General features: G+C 36.2%; 1 protein-coding gene across 1 annotated transcript in view; it reads right to left on the minus strand.

The window, feature by feature from the left end:
• Positions 1-20589, minus strand: part of CPS1 (carbamoyl-phosphate synthase 1) — a 136497-nt gene that overhangs the window by 79730 nt on the left and 36178 nt on the right. Inside the window, exons 4-13 of the mRNA XM_039249986.1 lie at positions 17304-17448; positions 15926-16015; positions 13790-13846; positions 10197-10289; positions 7652-7741; positions 6082-6210; positions 5176-5282; positions 4200-4338; positions 3503-3580; positions 1548-1646 (exon numbers count right to left, since the gene is read on the minus strand). Coding sequence (XP_039105917.1) covers positions 1548-1646; positions 3503-3580; positions 4200-4338; positions 5176-5282; positions 6082-6210; positions 7652-7741; positions 10197-10289; positions 13790-13846; positions 15926-16015; positions 17304-17448 — 1027 coding nt within the window. The remainder of the gene's footprint in view (positions 1-1547; positions 1647-3502; positions 3581-4199; positions 4339-5175; positions 5283-6081; positions 6211-7651; positions 7742-10196; positions 10290-13789; positions 13847-15925; positions 16016-17303; positions 17449-20589) is intronic.

Below are 20589 nucleotides of genomic sequence, written 5' to 3' on the forward strand. Positions count from 1 at the left end.
AGAGTGGAGAACTCAAACTATATTGTCTAAGTTTACATGGTGATTTGAAGTACAATATTTTGAAAAATATGTTGATAGGTGAGGAAAAAGACTAACAATTTAAACATCTCGAATTTCAAAGCAATTTCCAAAGTTCATGAAGTTTTTTTTTCCATTTAAGTAAAAAATTTTGAGGAGTCTACGTTTTATTCAAAGACATATAAATATTTAAGCACAATTACATAAATATATATTTTAAAACAAATGTATATATGATAAGACTCTCTAAAATTTAAATGTGTTACATTCTTTGGTTTATATTCTTTGGTTTCCTTCTGGACAAAGGAAGCCTCTGGGCCTTCCCTAACGGACAAATGAAAATATAGAAGGCAAGGGGACATGGGTACACCTGTATATTCACAGTTTTGCCCTTACAGTTCAGTGCCAGAAATAGTTACAGATAATGCAACAAGATAAAGCACGTCTTGGCAACATACTGAAAATCTACAAATTGTATATATGATTCCAAGGAAATAATGATACTGCTTATTTTTGAGCCACAAGAGCCAAACCTTCAGAGAAGAAAGATACTCTTGCTCACTGCAAAAAGACAAGGACTTGGGAAAGTTGGTTTGCCTCAACAAATATTTATTAAATGCCTACTACACGCAAAGACATGTGGAATCCCAAATTGTATCTTTTTCCTCACGATTAACAAAAAGAAACTCATCTGAAGAACATGGGTTGATATTCTGAGAAAAACACTGTACAGTAAATACATGGCTTCTTTGGCTACTGAGAATCCACCGTTTTATTCCACACTGAGTGGGTAAATTACCTCCAATCTTTCCATCTCAGGAAAAAAGGCTGCCATGGAAATCCTTAAAACAGAGCATCCAACTCAAATTATCATTTTATGCAAACATATAATTCAATTATTTTTACTTATAAAAAGAGTCAATATGTACATATATACTTGAGAATATATATACATTCTCTAAATTTTATATAATAATTGATGTGGGTATATGTGTGGTTTAGGCTGTGAGGGAAATGGGTGGAAACCTTAACATATTAACATATACATTTGAACAAATAAGGATTCATGTCTTGTGCTATAGTAATCCTTATCCATTTGCTTTTTAGAGGAAAATAATATTATTCTATTTATGATGTTGAATAATACTTCTAGCTGAAACAAAAAAATGTTTTTTCATCTATAATTATTCTGTAATCTGAACTGTATCTCAAGCATACATAAGACGATAGTTTATTACATAATAAAAATGTGTCAGATTTGAAACTAAAAGCTTATTCTTTATTAAATTATTTTATTACAAATTTTCTAGAAGAAGTAAACTGTAAAAGATTTTATTTCAAAACAGGCAAATTCCTACAAACACCATCAAGAACAGACAAAATAATTAGATGCTAAGATAATGAGTAATTACCATATTACTAATCATCTTTTGCAGTCATTAAAATGGTTATCATTAATTTTAAAAAATTATCACACGATAACGAAAATAAAAAATACGTAAGTCACAAAGAAGCCCACATATACTGACCTCAACTCGAGAGGCAACTAGTGCTGGCTTGGGCAGAACCGATGTAATCGTGGTACCTTTCCCTTTTTTTATCAGTGAGAAAAAGGAATCAAACAGGTACTAGAAAAAAAGAGAACCAAGTTAGAAGCTGAAAACTCATCAGGTTGCTAGATAAAACACAGCACGACCAGTTAAATTTGAACTTCAGATAAGTAACAAATACCTTTTTTTAGGATAAGTATTCATATGCACTATTTGGTTTTTATTTTTCTGCCAAAATTGGCAAAATTAAATATTTACTATTATAAGAATTAGATCAAATAAACATTTCTAAGTGTTCACTTCAAATCCTATCAAAAGAAAGTTTGCAGCAGACAATGAACATTTCAGATAATGCCTTCTAAGAATGTCAAGTTTCCATCCCCTTAATTAGGGGTTATTTTCTTCTAAATGTTTTCTTCTAAATAAAACTCCAGTTATACAAAAGAAATTAAAGCTATATTACATATACATCCTAAAGTTCAAAACAACTAGATTTTGAAAATTTCTGTTTTCTCTAAAAAATATCTCTCAAGTTTACTCTTAAACGTTACCAATGAATTTACTTCTGTTGTTTCACCAGACATGACAAATTCCAACAGATATTCATTTTGCAGCTTTTTGGCAGGACAAAGAAAAAGGATTAAGTGCTACTGGATGTTGCATGTCTTAATTTCAATGTTCCTAATCTGAAGCACTAATATAGGCAAAATATTTAAATTTTAAATAAAAAAAAAAAACAGTATTCACCATGCATTAGGCTACAGTGTACGTCACCAAATTTTCTTTATGCTTTTCATTGTGGGTAGGTAACGGTATACTAATTTGGGCTGTTAAGAATCATTATTTCATAATAATATTAAAAAGTAAACAAAACATAAATGTCTAAAAAGGCAAGTCACAGTTTAGAAAGTAGGCTTTACAGCGGGAAAACTCTGATTCTCCTCATTTTACCTAGGTGTCTTTTCTGAGAATATCTGCTGACACGGAGAAACTGTCAGCATGGCTAGTGGAGGCCTTAGGGTGCGGGAGAGGAAGTCACACCAGACTTTCCAGACTTTTCTGAGTGTCACCAGGAGCTTTCGTTTGGAAAGATGACTTTGAGCACTGAACCAAAAACTCACACACACAAATAAAAATATTTAAATTAAAACAAAATTCCTCTAAGCATTCCTTGTGGTTCTTTTCTTAAGCCATCTGACTCATATATATGTGCACGCACACCCTCTCCCTTCCCGAATACCCCTTCCTTCTCCTGCTGCTGTTTATTCTCCCTTCCTGGCTATACAACCAGTTGCCATAGGGATTTTTGTGAAGTCACAGATGGGGGATTAAAATTTCATTTCAGTTATGAGAACAAGAGAGCAAGAGGGAATTCATTTGCATAGTACAACCATTGTAAATTTCAGAACTAAATATATTAGAATGATAACGATTTAAATAAAAATAGCATCACATCAGGTTTCTTAAGGGCTTTCCCACTTTAAATTTTAAAAGAGATAGAAATTTCCTCTGTGATATTCATGGGGAAATTTTAATACAATGTGTGAGTTATCAAAGCTTTCTTCTTGAAAATGTTCTTACCCAAGATCATCTGGGGTGGTTATTTTTGTTTCTCAAGTTCCCACATAAATACATTTCTGATTTTAAAAAAGATTTAGTGTGGGGCGCCTGGGTGGCTCAGTCAGTTAAGCTCCCGACTTCAGCGCAGGTCATGGTCTCATGGTTCATGGGTTTGAGCCCCGCGTCGGGCTCTGTGCTGACAGCTCAGAGCCTGGAGCCTGTTTCAGATTCTGTGTCTCCCTCTCTCTCTGACCCTCCCCTGTTCACGCTGTCTCTGTCTCTCAAAATAAATAAAACATTTTTTAAAAAGTTAAAAAAAATACAAATAAAATAAAAAAGATTAAGTGTGTAATAAGCCTCATTTTCTGACATACCTCAGTGTCTGTTGGGCCTGGGCCGACCTCTGGGTGGAACTGCACACCAAAGAAGGGTTTGCTCTCATGCATAATCCCCTAAAGGAATAAGAAATAGGAAGAAATTCCTTCTGTAACAATAAGTGTCAACCGGGGCTGTGTACTATTTAGCGGACAATAAAGTCCAAAAAAGAAAACTAAGTTAAATGCTTAAAGACATTCTAGCAGCTAAAGCCATGATAAAAACAGGCCAAGAAAGGCCTCAACCAAATATGATCCTCTCAATAAAAACAACAGATTTGGCCCATAGCCTTTGGGCCCCCCTCCCCAGCATCTCAGAATAAACTCAAATCTTCTTATCTCCCACTCCTAAATTACTTCTCCAAGGGTCTTCTCAAAGGCTACTTCAAAGCTAAGTGAGTCCCAGAGACTCACACAGACTAGGCCCAAAGAGATCTCCACCAATTGCCTATTAGCAATGAATGTGTCAGTCACTGATTAATCACTCAAGGAGTGGATCTTAATGAGTCAACTCGTGAGACAATAAGATAGAAATGACTTTTTAAAAAGCAGAGGGCCCTGGGAAATAACCTATAAGAGGAGTTTTTATACACGCACCCACCAAAAAAGCCCACATAAACAAGGTGTCTGTATAACAGAGTATTAAAAGCTCCGCATTACTCATTGCCAACTGAACAGGTTTATTGAGAGCCCTTACCTCATTGGTTTGATCATTGACATTCACAAAAAGTGGCTTCCAGCCAGCAGGAAGGGTGTTGTCCAGAGCATAGCCATGATTCTGAGCAGTAATGAAAGCCTGTCTATTTGTGATATTCAAAACAGGCTGATTTTGCCCTCTGGAGAGAAAAGGAGAGAAAGAATAGGGAAAAGGAAAAGTGAAGAGAAGAATATAAACACATTTGTCGTAAAATAGTGAACAAGGAAAGCCTATTAAAATGTGAAGGTTTCAATTGCTTAGTGAAAATTACTCTGTGAGAAAAGTCACAGATTGTTAATCCCAATAATTTTAGCAACAAAAATGATTTCAGGAAGCTTTGCTGTGTGTTAAATAGCAGGTCTATTAAACTTCTACAGTTTTAGAAAAGGGAGAACGGCACTCATAACAAAAAGTTAAGAATTGCTCACTAGCTTAACAGAGAGACAAATATAAGTGATTTATTTTAAGGGAGCTAAGTAATTTTAAAGCCAGAGGAGAGTTTGGGGGAAATAATAGAGACGACTCTGTCCTGAATTATTTTGAATCACACTTCATGCAGAGGGTGGGCCGTGGAGGGAAGCTCCATGTTAAATAAATTGGCATCATGTGGGGTAAGAAGTGAACTCAAGAGGATCTGAAGACTTCCCCGTTCTTAAGTCACACTATAGTCCTACAGTGTTAGAAAGCAGAACAGTTTCCCTTAGAATATCATTTGATTGAGCATTATAACCTCAACTTATGCCAAGGGAAGGAAAATAACTTTAAATTATAGCAACATTATTGTTAAACAAGGCTGCCTTTCAAAAATGCAATAAAAGTGGTATCAGGTAGTCAGACGACTGTGAACCATGTAATAGTACAGTTATCTGTTTTTCCTAAAGAAAATGGCACGTAAATTCTCCAAGTCTTTCGCGTTTAGTTAATAACGGTATTTCAGATCTAGTTTGACCTATTAACAGAAGCGTAACTATCTCACCTGTTGGCCATGGACATCTTGTAGGTTTTAGCACCAGCAGCCAATCCTGTTATTAAATTTCCTGTACTGATTCCAAACAATGGCTCCTTACGATCACTCTCCAAAACCTAATACAGGGAGAATTTTATTAACAGAAGTACAGTTCTCCCAACCCCTGCCAAAAAAATGCTGCCTCTGAAGGAATAAAAGTGAAGCATCCTTTTTTTTCCTTAATTAACAAGAAAATAGTAATTGAATAAAACATAAGACTGTAGGAGAGCCGAGGTGGCTCAGTCAGTTGGGCATCCGACTCTGGATTCGGCTCAGATCATAATCTCACAGTAGTAAGATGGAGCCCTGCATGGGGCTCTGTGCTGACAGTGCAGAACCTGCTTGGGATTCTCTCTTTCCCTCTCTCTCTCTCTCTCTGCCCCTCCCCCACTCGTGTGCACGTACTCTCTCTCAAAATAAATGAATAAACTTAAAAACATTAGGCTATAAATATGAACATGACTGACAAATTCGTAGCATTAGAATTCCATAAAATGTTCTTAATATTGAAACTACAAAAAATTTAATATTTCTTTAGAAACTTAAAGGTGTTTCAGGTCCAAAAGTCATGGTGAGAAACATGAATTGTCATTTTATGACCATACAGAGAGACATACTTGGAGATTGCACTCCTGCTCTCTTGACTAGAGGACACAATCCCAGTCACTTTGTCTAAAGAAAGGTTCTTTTTCCTCTGGTACTCTCTCCTTATTGGTTCCTCCCATACAGTATCTGCTGACCATACTTCAGAGGTCATAGATAGGAGTAGTAAAGAATATCGGAATACCTAAAATATGTTATAGCCTTTATGGCAGTTACATAGCAGAGCCCCTCTTGCTCACACACAAATACACACTACCCCCAGGGTCACTGTACCTTTTTGACGTTCTGAATTAGTGGTTGTGCAAGAGCTGGGTTCCCGGGTCCTCCGGCAATTACAAGCCCATCATACTCCATCTTGGTGAAATCATGATTCCAGGGAACTAAATGCACTTCAGCTCCTCGCTAGAAAAGAAATGCAAAAATTATCAGTTTAATAACATTTTTCTTTGCCAAAGTGTAATTTTGCCTAGACCTTCTCTTGATTAACCACTCCCTGAAGGGGTGGGGAAATAGTACATGATGCAAATGAATAATGCTGAATTATCAGCCTTCTTTCCTAGTGTTTTCTCATATTATCTGTAGCATATGTATTCTTATCAAATAATTAGAACTTATGTATATAGAAGTGGGTAGGAAGACATCTTTGATAATTTCCCTAGAAACATTTCCTGAGATGAAAATTTGAGAAAAAGAAGTGTATTTGGAAGAGTTCTAAGAAATACCAATAAAAAGTGACACTGTGAGGCACTCCAATAAAGTATGCATTATCAAGTTCTATGAACAACTAGAGCTTCAGCCCACTGGGGAACTCTGAGAGACAGTGTAGACAACCCACCCTCAAGATAGCTCAGTCATGGGGCAAAGGAGTTGAGATATTTCCACACTGACTTTCTCTAGTCATTGGGTAGAGGATGCTCCAGAGATCATTAATTCTACAGTATTTCCTGCCTACCAGCCACCTCCAACCAAATAAAGAGAGCCCTCAAGCAATGAAGTGCAGACATTTGAAATTGGAGTATGGGCAAAATGCCCTATAATGGTAAAATGAAAAGAAGGTATAGATAGGCCATCAACAGCATCTGCTACTAAAGAGTCCATGCAAATTTTTATTAATAAAATGGACCAGAAATTGAAATCATGATTTGGATATTGTTGATACTATCAAAGAGGAGATGGATTGAAGAATTCTTCTGTATTCATACCATTTTGGTATTATGGAAACATCTGTGTGTGCATGTGTGTGTGCATGTGAGTGTGTGTGTGTGTATGTGAGAGAGAGAGAGAGAAATAGAAACAGAGACATAGATAGGGAGAGAGATGGAGAAGTGGGAGGAGAAATCCCAACAAAATAATATTTAAGGAAACATTATAACGGCTACATTCTCCTCAAGAATTTTTAAGGTTTAATTTTAATTTGTTGTCTAAGAGTCTATATAAAGCAATGTGAAAGTTTGTGCTATTTCAGGGCATGATCCCTTCAAACATTTGTCACATAACAAATGTACTCCAATGGAGGAGTTCTCCAACTGACTAAATTTTTGGTTATCTCTAAACCCAAAGAAAGCAAACATGGCATGTCTCAGCATGTCAGTCAATAAGTGATAAGAAGTCATCACTCTTCTCTGTTTGTGACATTTAAAGATTTTTTTAAAAACATACTCCACATCTCTAGTTTTAACAGGAATAAATGTTATTTTGTAGATCAAAGACAAAAGAAGAAAGTGGATCCCCTGACATTTTGAGAGAACACATTAGCTTTCTCTGACGCAGAAAAAGGAAATCAGTTTAACACTAAAGATCAATATTACAAATCCTCAGCCTTGAGATGGAACAAATTACTTACCTTTACTAGAAGGCGAATTACATTGTTTTTAATCCCACAGTCTACAGCTACCACCTTCGTGGGGTTTCCTTTGCCAAACACCTTGACATCCTGCCATTTTAAAAAAGCAGAGAGTAAGAGGGAAGGTCCAGCTATGAGCAACACACCAGTATCATAAACACATGTGAGGATGCTTTGCACTTATATTGATAACAGAGTAATTGCTAACGACTAGGGAATCATTGGCAGTTAACAATCAATTGATAAGAAAGGCATAGCAAGTGCCACAAACTGCACCTTTTCTATGAAGCAAAGGGTACTTTGCTGTTTTACATAAAATGTAGATTACAGTAATAACAATGGTCCCTGAGAAATTCCCATAGTTAACAATAATCTCTCCCATGTTTTGCCTCATTAACAATCAGTGGCAATGGAATTTTCAAGTATTACTTCCTGATTCAGCACTAGGCAGATGTAATAGATACATCACGCTTTAAATACCACTTGATCCTCAACTTGCAATAAAGTCTGGATGGGATAGAGCTGTTGTGCATTAGGCTTATGCAGTGGGGCTAATGGATAAAATCAGGATGAGAGTCAAATGACTGCTAAGCTAGTGTAGACCACTGGTCTCTTTAGGTTACTATGCATTCACCCACATTGAAACGGTAGGCTTCACAAAAGGATCCCCAAGCATCTCATAATCATTACGTACATCTTAAGCACTGCTTGGAGTCAGATCCATTTTCATAGGCATTTACCCAAGAATCAGTTCCCCAAAGTCATAAAAGGAGAATTAATAGAAACAGAGGGAAAGCCTAGAAGGTTGGGTGCCCACATTCATTTCAGCTTCGAGAGTTAGCTAGTATATTCTGAATTTAGGATGACTTCAATGTTTCCAAAAGATTTTAGATAAAAGTTGCAACCTGGAAATTTGAAAGAGCATTTTACTTTAACTGAATGTCTTCTCTCCACAACTCTACAGAATGGGAAATGACAATCCTTAGACTGTACTTGAAAAAATATATACATAAAGTTTGTCATATTTTTTCTCCTGCTAACTATCCTAAATAAAAAACACCCCATTCCTTCCATGATCTGCAGAAATTATTGCTGAGCTGATCCCTAAATGCTACAGATAATCTCTCTCATCAGATAATTTGAAAAAGTACAGATTTATTTTTAACCTTAGGTTTCTGCTACAAAATAAAGCAATATTACCATCTAGTTGTAGCCACATCAAATTGCAATTACAAGACAATGAATTAAGTAATCAACCATACCCAAATAAAACTCATAGAATAAATATAGTCTGATACAAATACGCATTTTATCACAGTCACAATGAAATTATTTAATTGCACCAAGCATTAACAAACGGGGTCAGTTTTCACCATTGCAATCGTTCCCTTGATTTGAGGTAGATAAAAATACAGACAGGCTCTTTTTACTAGTCTCTACACAAATACGATATACATTCTTCATACAGAATGACAGAAGTTTTAAGCAAGAACTCACAGACACATGAATATATGAATTTGTATTATGACTCTTAAAGGGAGGAATATGTTATGCAGTGTTTTTAACCTCATTACCACAGAATTTTTTAAGGTGAATTCCTCTAGGACAACGTTCCTCACACGTAGAAAATACTACACTAGACCAGCAAGGTAGCTCTCAATTCTTAAAGGAAAAATATCACTTTTGTGTCTCAAACCAAACCACTTCACAGGGAAATGTCTAAAAACAAACACAGGAAAAATAGGTCCATGCCATTTTAATGAACAAATTTTAGAATTAAAAATGAGATTATTGCATATGGCATGATCAAATTCCAAATATGTAAACAATTACATATCTAATTTAAAACTCACTGTCTTTACCAACTCATCTTTCTTATGCTTCAGCATGAATGTATGTCTGAACCCAACATCAACATCAAGGCTCAGTGATGATTGTCTGGGACCTATAATCCTCATCGCCCATTTCCATATGAATAGAATAGGAACAGGAATCCCAGATAATATCAAAGTGTGTCTTCTTTGAGGTTGACATACTATTAATTAGGCAACTTTCAGTCTTTTAATAACATTTTCTTAAGAAAACGCCCTGGTGGGGGCACTTGAGTGGCTCAGTCAGTTAAGCGTCTGACTTCAGCTCAGGTCATGATCTCACAGTTCACGAGTTTGAGGTATGCAAAGGGCTCAGTCCTGACAGCACAGAGCTTGGAGCCTGCTTTGGATTCTGTGGCTCTCTCTCTGCCCCTCCTCCTCTCATGCTCTCTCTCTCCTTTTCTCCATCTCTCAAAAATAAATAAACATTAAAAAATTAAAAAAGAAAAGGCCCTGGTAGACCTTCATGAATGTTCTCCATAGTCATTCTGATTGCAGCTAGATTGCAGCAAGTAAAATTTACTAACTTTGAATGAAATGATTTGTATATTTTAGCTGCTATGAGATCCTTTTTTTCCCTCAACTCAGGTGCTTCAGGAAGATGACCTCCGCCTAAGTGAAGATTTTGATATTACAAGAAATAGAACTACAAAATGTGAAGGGAAATCTCTCACCTTGGTTGAAACCTCAGCAATCAAATTCTGCTTATTCGGATCCATGAAATCCACAGACTGACCTTCAAATTCGATCTTCCCAAGCATGGTACCCTGTCAAATAAAAAAATTAGACAGTTAAAAGGGAGCAACAGTCAAGGTGCTGACAAAATCCATTCACAGGGACTTACACAGCAGCTCCAAGATCTAAAATGTCTTTATAGGGGCACCTGGGTGGCTCAGCCGGTTAAGTGTCTGACTTCGGCTCAGGTCATGAGCTCATGGTTCGTGGGTTCGAGCCCCATGCTGGGCTCTGTGCTGACTGCTAGCTCAGAGCCTGGAGCCTGCTTCAGGTTCTGTGTCTCCCTCTCTATCTGACCCTCCCCTGCTCATGCTGTCTCTCTCCCTTTCTCAGAAATAAGTAAAAACATTTAAAAAATTTAAAAATAATAAAAGTAAAATGTCTTTATAACTACTCATAACCATTCGCAGAAGATCCTCATCTTCTCAACCTGGAAAGATGAAGTAATTTGCACGGTACATTTTGAGAAACACCCTAGGAAGTACAATTCATTTTTCTTAGGGCTGACATTGTGACCTGGAGTAAGCAAAGTCAAAAGGCATCAGAATTCAGGACTTCAAGTTCCAGGCTGGTGCCAATTAGCCTATTTAGGCTACCTATTCCCTTAGTGTTTAAGACCTAAAGATAGTTCATAGGAAACATGGACAAAACAATCTATTGAGAAGAATATAAGAAATCTAAAAATTGCAGAAAATTGAAAAGAATGAGGATTAATTACATTATGATAGTAAAATTTATTCACAAAAAGATGTGAAATGCAGGCACCTGGCTAGTTCAGTCAGGAAATCATGTGACTTTTGATCTTGGGGTCGTGAGTTTGAGCCCCACATTGGGCATAGAGATAACTTAAAAATAAATAAATAAATAAAGATATGTAATGCCAAATAAGTCATCAGTTTTTAGAAGAAGCATTGAAAATATTCACTGCTTTAGATATGTTAATGTTCAGGTGTCCTTAAAGACCTGAACTTTAAAGAATGTTTAGAGCTCTCTGAAGTTTTCACAAATTAGCCTTGTTAGCTGAAAAATGTTTTCTTATTGTTAACAATGTCTTGAGATTTACTTAGTAGTAAGTCTAGTTTTAACTATTTAGAAAAATGGCATATTTCATTCAGTAATCAAGACTTTATGGGGGGTTGGAGGGAGTCAAAATAATTCATTGATTTGCCTTTCTCCAAGGAAATTACTGCATTGAAGGAAAGAGAAAGTAGCTTTTGTCCCCTTTTGAAATGTATCCCTTAAGGGAAGAAGAAGTCACCTGGAATGGGTGAGAGTAGAAAGTACCAGCATATCATTCACACATGATGGTTATTTTAATGTGATTATTAGACAAGAGTGGTAGCGTAATAATCACTTCCACACTGGATTATTACATTTCATGACGTTCTCTACTTACTTTTATCATCCAAATCACAGATTTTCTTGACCATATCTATTGATCCCTAATTTTGAAATGTGGTTTTCAGTTCTCATTCCTTCTTTTTTTTAAAGCATCCTGAATGAAATACAAACTTACTTTTCAACCTAAGATTAACAGAACTGAGAGTCAGAGTATACCTTTTTAATATGAACCAACATCACTCATAGTCAAATATGAGGCAATACTACTGTTTTACCCGTGCCTCTTCTATTCAGACTAATTTTTTTTAAATGTTTTATTTATTTCTAGGAGAGAGAGAGAGACAGAGTGAGCAGGGGAGGGTCAGAGAGAGAGGGAGTCACAGACAGAAACAGGCTCCAGGCTCTGAGCTGGCAGTCAGCACAGAGCCCGACGCGGGGCTCGAACCCACGAACTGCTAGATCATGACCTAAGCGAAAGTCGGACGCTTAACAGACTAAGCCACCCAGGCGCCCCTATTCAGCCCAATTTTTTAAAAGTTTATTTATTTATTTTTTGAGAGAGACAGAGAGTCTGTGGAGGAGGGGCAGAGAAAGGGAGACAGAGAATCCCACGGGTCTCCCACTCAGGAACCAAGAGATCATGACCTGAGCCAAAATCAAGAGTCCAGAATCAGACACTTAACTGACTGAGGCATCCAGGTGCCCCTATTAAGCTGAATTTTGAAAACCTAGCCACCTGTGATAAAAGGAGAGTTCATTTTAAACTAACATAGCACATGAAGAGTACAATACAGTCTTGTAAACCATTTTCCCAAATCATTAGGCCTGACTATATTTTATTTGCTCACTGATTCTGGAGCCCAAACTGAACTTCCTCCTCTTCCCATTCAGGTAGCCTAACTATTGTTTACTGCTCTCACAATATGACTGGGCTAAGGAAACACAAGAATCAACTTGGGATGTATAATCCAATTAACATCTATTCTCAGGAAAATTATGGAAGAAAAAGCAAAAGCAAAGGTAGAGGGACAGGACTTTGTAAACTCTCATTGTCTTGCTGTCATGGGTATGTGGCACGCCTTATTTTCAAAGAGCTGTTTTCAGAAAGCTGTTCTTTGCTTCCTTTTATAGAGAGCTTCTGTCAATATTCTTTCTAATTGGGAGTCTGCAAGAGATTTATTTGAAGAATCCATTTCACTTTGAAATTGTGTCATTTATTATCTTTCTTTTTTTATGTAATATAATTCAATGAAAAAAAAACTTCAGTGGCTTTGAGGAATTTAGTTAACATTAGTGAGGTACAGCTTCTTTGTGGTCTGGGATGTGAAGGTTCGGGTAGGAAAAAAATTAGTGCACTCCTCTTACAACAAGAAAAAGCAAGCAGGTGGTGATGAGGTATTGTCAGAGGAGGGGTCAGATGTTTCAGCTATGAGATGTGCCAGCAAAAGATAAACTTACCTTTTATCACCTTGGTCATTGGTGCAGTCTTAAGAAAGACTATATAACTGAGGTAACATATGCAGGGCTCACTGGTCATGCTCATGAAATATAACTCACTAACTTCACAGATAAGCACTCCAAGAAAACTAAACACATACCAGCATGAATGTTGCACATTTCCTGGTTCACAGTTTTCAGCACGTCAGCATTCAACTGAGGCAAAATTATTATGCACCTGATTACTTCCTCCACTGGTCTCACTAACCCTGTCACATGAGCTGACTTATAAAGGCCTTGACTCACTGGGATAGTGACCACTCAATAACCTGCTGCCAAGTGAATTTATCTCGAATCCATTCAGCAACAAACATCCCCATCAAGTATTAAGTCTTGAAAATTACATTAGAAATAGTAAAACAAGGTGACAGAGGCCCAAATGACAGAAACTGGCCAGTTTTGTTCTTGCACATACTGTTGGATTCTTCGAGCACTGAGAAAAAATATAATATTTAAATGTATAGAGATAAAGTATAGTATATATGCTATATACTATTTTTAATTTATATATGTAACTTTTACATATGTAATTATATATACATATACATTTATTTATATTTATACATACATATAAATTACATATATAAATTAAAAATAGTATATAGCATATATACTATACTTTATCTCTATAAATTACATATATACACACATATATATAAAGAAACATAGAGTTGGCTAAAGATGATGATCATACCTTATCCCGAATTATTTTAGTCAGCATTCTTGTATCCACTCCATAAATTGCAGGGACCTATAAGAAAGAAAATTTGTAGTGACAGTGAAATTGGAGGAAATTAGATCCAGCATATTGTTTTCAAGTTATAAACAGCATCATCTATCTTCTTGAGCAGTAAATAATTTCCCTACTCCTTCTTTTCTCTGACCCAGGGTGACTGTGTTGTCAGAACACGGTAAATTGCTGTTACAGTTGGGAACAGGACTCTAAATACCCAGGCCCTTCCTTACGATAAAAAATGAGAAATTCTGAACATCAATCTTCTGCTATAGTTTTGTTTCTTTTAACACAAGATGTTAAAAAGGTGATGTTGCATATTTATATATATTATGTGTATTAATATAGATAAATAATGGAATCTGTGAATATCATAAGCAATGATATGTAAATATATGCAAATCCATGTTTTGAGCCAAATGTTCCTACTACCTACTAGACACTCAACACATTTTTCTGAAGGTGCTTGCTAAGTCATCAGGCTGTAATTAGATTTGCCCTTCCTACCAGGAAATCAGGCAATATCACTGTTTTCTTTTCTTTGAGTAGTTTGGATAGACACAAAGGTGGCAAATTCAAAGGGCAATGAGTTAGGAATCAGAAAAATAGGGTCTATTTTTTTTCTTCCACTATTTATTTCAGTGATGTTTGAGCAAGATGTTTTTCCTCACCTGTACATAGAAGAAGGTGAACCAATTACTATCTTCTACTCTATTCAAAGTGAATTTTACTTATTTTTATATTTTAATGTGTATTTATTTACTTTGAGGGAAGGGCAGAGAGAGAGAGAGAGAGAGAGAGAATCCCAAGCAGGCTCCATGCTGTCAGCACAGAGCCCCAGAAGGGGTTCGATCTCACCAATTGTGAGATCATGACCTGAGCGAAAATCAAGGGCTTAACTGACAGAGCCACCCAGGTGCCCCTATCCCAAGCACATTTTAAAAATGAAGTAATAAGTCATGAATTAAGTTCATGCTCAAACTATGAGTTCTGACACAGAGCAGCTGTCATATCAGTTGCTTAATGACACAGAGGAAACACTAAAGTGACGGTCTCCTAAATGACCATTACAAAAATTAGCTGTCTAGGTAACGGAAGTACATTCAGATAATGGTTGAGAATGGAACAGTAGTAATTCAGGGGATGACATAAATGCCTTCTTCTCCCTTTCAAAATTTAGAAAGAATGAGACCCAGGAAGCCAAAATCAAGATTTCCTGATTTGTCAGAAAGCAACAACATTTAGCCCCAAAAAGCAGATGCTCGTTAGAATAATATTCTGCCAGTTACAGGCCCCAGCAATCCAACAAAAAGAAGCTACAGCACAGCAGATGCAGCTAAAGATAGCATGTCCCTTAACTTTAAGTAGTCTGGCATTCAAACCAGGATATTCCTCTTACTTGATTAGAAAATAATACTTAAGTTAAGGAAAGTATAAGATAACGTTTATAACCCTTTTCACCTACTACTTCAAATGAGATTATATCTAATTATGCTTCATAGAGTCATAATGTTTAAGCTAAAAGAAACTTAATAGCATTCTGTTTATGTTTATAAGAGTTAAAGATTTCAAAAGTAAGGTATGATTACATGACCTACACAAAATCACACAGCTAGTTAATGGTAAAGCTGGTACTAGAAGCCATGATGGAAATGCATATCTTGGTCCTCAGTAAAAGGGGATGGGAAAATTAAGTGGCTCAAGAAAATAGAATATTCTAAAGTTTTCTCTAGTCCCTTTCCTCCAAGAGAAATGCCACCAAGCATGTGCCACGTAGCAGATTAAACTAAAACTATGTGGCCCTTATTATTTAGAAGAAATTTAGTCCAGGGGCGCCTGGGTGGCTCAGTCGGTTAAGTGTTTGACTTCGGCTCAGGTCATGATCTCGCGGTTCACGGGTTTGAGCCCTGCATTGGGTTCTGTGCTGGCAGCTCAGAGCCTGGAGCCTATTTCAGATTCTGTGTCTCCCTCTCTCTCTGTCCCTCCCCCACTCATGCTCTGTCTCTCTCTGTCACAAAAATAAATAAAAACTATAAAATTTTTTTTAAAAATGTATAAGAGAATTAGTCCACTTAGTTCCGCCGGAATATCTCTCACCTTTTCTTCTTGTAGCCACTGCCCAAGACTCTTGCTGGCCAGCCAGTGGTGGTAGTCATCGCTGTAATTCAGCACCAGCAAACCTGCAACCTGGAAACAGAGTTGTTTTCAAGGCATGACCACGAAGTATGTGACTTGTTTTAAGAGTCAGTTTGCATTTTCAAAAAAAAAATATTTATTGTATCCATTAATACAAGGCCTAAAATTTTTGAGATTTGAAGAAAAAAGATGATCAACATTTTTCTCTTAAAATACATCACTGTTACCTTAATTACCATGTTGAGGAATAGTCTTAGCCCATTCGCTAACTCCTGTCCCCTTACTCAGCACCCTAGTACCTTTCCTCTATGGCATTTATCAATAATCTAGTTAATAATCACTTGTTTAGTGTACATGAAGAATAAATACTTTTTAACTACATTGAAAGGAGACTGAGAAATACGGGGGAAATTGTGAGAAATAGAATTAATCTACATGATCAGTCCAAGTCATTCAAAAATAGTGACAAAAAAGAAAAGAATGAAAAGACAGATTAATTTGGAGTGTACATTTTTAATTGTTTATATGGTCCACATTCCTAATATTATCCAAATTTATCGCGATTACAAAATCTTAATGTGTTTACTTCTTTTAGAATGACATACAAGCTATCTTTTATTCATCCTCTAAATAGGGTAAGATTAAAAGGCAAATAGTTGATACACAGTTGATTACTGAGAACCTTTTAAAGGGTAATTCATCACCATTTCTTGTAGCATAGTTGTCATTTAGACTTATAACAACATCTTTCCAAATTAACCCAAGTTTCATCCACAGCATTAAGACCAAATGCAAAGTGTCATGAAAAATGAAATTCAAAATAATGTCATGTTAAAAATTATTCTCATAGACATAGGAATAAGGTTGAGAACATGAATTTAATGGTTTGTACCACAGTATTAGGGAGAAACTTTGCTCACCCTTGATTCTTAAAAATAAATCAACTATACCCCCTCCAAATGAGACTTCTTTTTTTTTTAATGTTTATTTATTTTTGAGAGAAACTGAGTGAGAAGGAGCAGGGGAGGGACAAAGAGAGAGGGAAACACAGAATCCAAAGAGGGCTCCAGGTTCTAGGCTCCAAGCTGTCAGCACAGAGCCTGATGTGGAGCTTGAACTCACAAACCGTGAGATCATGACCTGAACTGAAGTCAGTCGCTCCACCTACTGAGACACTCAGGCGCCCCAAGACTTATTTTTTTAAAGGATTTATTTATTCCATTACTGGAAGCCTCCACATCCAACATGGGGCTCAAACTCACAACATGGAGATCCAGAGTTGCATGTACTAGTGACTGAGCCAAATTGAGACTTTTTAAATAGTCATCACTGGCACTACCTTAATTCCATCAGACTCCAAAAACTTGCTAAGTCCCAGTTCATCCAGTGCAGTAGTGTCAGGGGCTCCGCCATTCCCAATAATGGGATTGGCCATGGTGAGAATCTGTCCCTTGTAGGCAGGGTCAGTAAGGGCTTCCGGGTACCTGAGTAAAGATGCCAAAAAATTACCAACAAAATAATGTAGGTAACTACAATATTACAAACTATATACATGCTCTTAATTATTGAACCCTTGAAAATGACAGAACATGAGATTAAAATCCCATAAACTTGACTCTAGATTTTAGCAAATCTGAAGAAATTTTATGATAGAAGATGAAAATGTATCCCATAATATGACTGATATGAAAAGACAAATTGACTCTTTTTTTTAAATTTTCATTTAAATACAGTTGACACACAGTGTTGCATTCGTTTTAGGCCTACAACATAGTAATTCAACGTTTTTATATGCTATGCTATGGTGTAGCTATCATCTGTCATGATACAAGATAATTACAGTATCACTGACCATATTCTCTATGTGGTGCCCTTTATTCTTGTGATTTATTTATTCCATTACTGGAAGCCTATACATTCCATGCTCCTTCACCCATTTTTGCCCTTCTTCCACCCCTCTTCCTTCTGGCAACCATAGTTTGTTCTCTGTATTTATGGGTCTGATTCTGCTTTTAAAGCAAATGGACGCTTAAGTACTAGGGTGTATTCCCATATAATTTTCATTCCCTCAATTTCTTAAACTTTTTAATTCCTTAAAATATCCTTCATAGGGACCTAATTGTTTTTATAATATTTTTAAGTGTATTTATTTGAGAGAGGGAGTGCATGCACACAAGCAGGGGAGGGGTAGAGAGAGAGAGAAACCCGAGCAGGTTCCACACTGTCAGTGCAGAGCCCCATGTAGGGCTTGAATTCATGAATGGTAAGATCATGACCCAAGACAAAGCCAAGAGTCAGATGGTTAACCAACTGAGCCACTCTGGAGACCCCTGGGGTCTTCATTTTTAAAATATTGTTCTATTTAAAGTTTGCAGATATCTTGAAGTTTCTACTTGCCTTACCAGACATGAGCCCAAACTGATATTTACTGTGAGGGCTGCCAATTTCACCATAATATTAACTGTCAAAAATGTTTTTAAGAAAATATTTTGTAGGAAACTGAAGAGAATCCTGATTATATCAATGGCGGCTGCATGGGTATATATGTTTATTAAAATTCATTGAACATTTAAAATGAATGAATTAATATCTGTGACAGAATTAATAAAATAAATGTACTAGATTTTTATTTTAAAGCCTAGAGAAGGGGAAAAATAAGGATACATATAGTTTATGAAAGAATCACTCAGTAAGGTTTTTTTAAAAAATAGCTTTAGAAAAAGGTATATAACTTGGAGTTATTATGAACTTAGAAAAGCAATCCCATAAAAATTTGACCTGAAACACTTCTGACTTCCAAATCAAAAGATTCAAAAAGCTATTTTAAAGTACTGATATAGACTTAGGAAGGAATGCATTAGGTCTTTATTTTAAAGTTAAAAACACATATATTCTCATTTTTATTATATATATATATGCATATGTATCACTCTTGTTCTTAGCAGTAAGGAACATTACTCCAGTAAGCACCAGGAGTTCTCTATAACTATTTCATGCACTGGAATCCACTGCAAATGTGGTTCCCCTCACATTTTCACTTTCTGCAGAATGAGTTAAACCAAGTCTTTACTGTGGATTACTAGTGTAAATGAATTTAGGTGCTAAGGGGGACAGAATCAACAACCTTTAAACCAATACAGTTCAACATAGGAAAGTAGTCAACATAAATTCTTCAACCCCATCCAGACAAACTCCTCCCAGAACTATCTTTGTCAACAGAACACTTAGTCTTTCAGCTCAGCAACCCATAAGGTGACTAGGGTGCTATAATATTTATCCACACCTCCATCAGCTAATTTCTCAGATGCCTTTCACCTGTCAGGAACTGCTAATTTTTTAACCAAGGCTTACACACAATATAAATGCATTTCTTGAAGATGAAAAACAAAATAACACCTTTAATTATCAACCACCTTACCGAGTGAGCCACACAATGAATGAAACAACAGTTCTCAATGGAAAATAGGGTCCGTGGACTAATCTACTAATGAATGCCTTTTTTGTACATCAGAAACATCTTTAATTAATTTAATTTTACTTCCCTTTCTTCTTTCTCTCCATGAAAGAACTGGCCATTCCCTTTAAACATATGCTTACAATACTCTCTCTGGTAAATGAATAAATACAGCTTGTCCTAGAGAACTGCAGCATTAGAAGCAAATTAATCCATCAGGTCCTGTTTGACTTTTGTGATGTGACAAGATTTATTACCCATAATCTATCACAGAGAAGAAAACTCTGGTGCCCTCCATCATTCTGATCTATATTAAACAGTTGTCTGTTGGCAGGTATATTAACACAGCTAGTAATTAGTGCTGTCGAAAAGCTTAAATAATTGCCTGGTGAAGCAAAACTTTGCAAACAGCTTTCATACACTGTAATTTAATGTTCTCACCAGTGGAACTATTTTAAAACCCATCTAATATTCTTTATTTCAAACAGAGAGCCAAGAGTTTAGAGAAGAATGTATGTTAATAACATAATGGAAGTTTGGCTGGTCGATAATTTCAGTATCCGTTAACTCAATGACTCTGTCTTTATAAGGTTAACTGAATTTTCCTAAATAATTTATTAAATATTCTATCCTATAGAAGTTTATCCACTGAATCTCTAATGGAAACCTCTTAAAACCATCCAGTCATATTTTTTAAAGAACTAATATGTTTTTTAATCCCAACTATAAATCACGATCTAATCCAGGTCTCTCATTTTTGTATGTGGCAAGCAGAATTCAGAAAGGTTAAGTGATCTTCTCAATATTGCATAATCAGTTGTCATTGAAGTTTAGACGAGAACTTCAGCCTCCCGGTTCCCAGATGAACAAATATTTGTTGGCTAGATAAGAACAGCTACGTGATTTCTGTAGTAGCTCTTATCTTTGTTGCTGCACATCTATTAGCAGACCTTCAATACTAAGTTGGGTCTCAACTGATAATTTTGAAAATATCAGATCTATGAACCTGCTCTCCTTTTGATTACTTTAGTAAAATAAATGTACTTGTTACTTGTGTATTCTATAGGTATAGAATACCTAAGAACTTTCTCAGCTACTTATAGTAGTTCAAATTAGATGTGCAAAGCTGACTCTTAACTCACTGAAAGAATGGCACTAGAGTGAGATACCC

This window comes from Hyaena hyaena, unplaced genomic scaffold (genome assembly GCF_003009895.1).
Source record: "Hyaena hyaena isolate Hyena2069 unplaced genomic scaffold, ASM300989v1 scaffold_353, whole genome shotgun sequence".
Taxonomy (NCBI): Eukaryota; Metazoa; Chordata; class Mammalia; order Carnivora; family Hyaenidae; genus Hyaena; species Hyaena hyaena.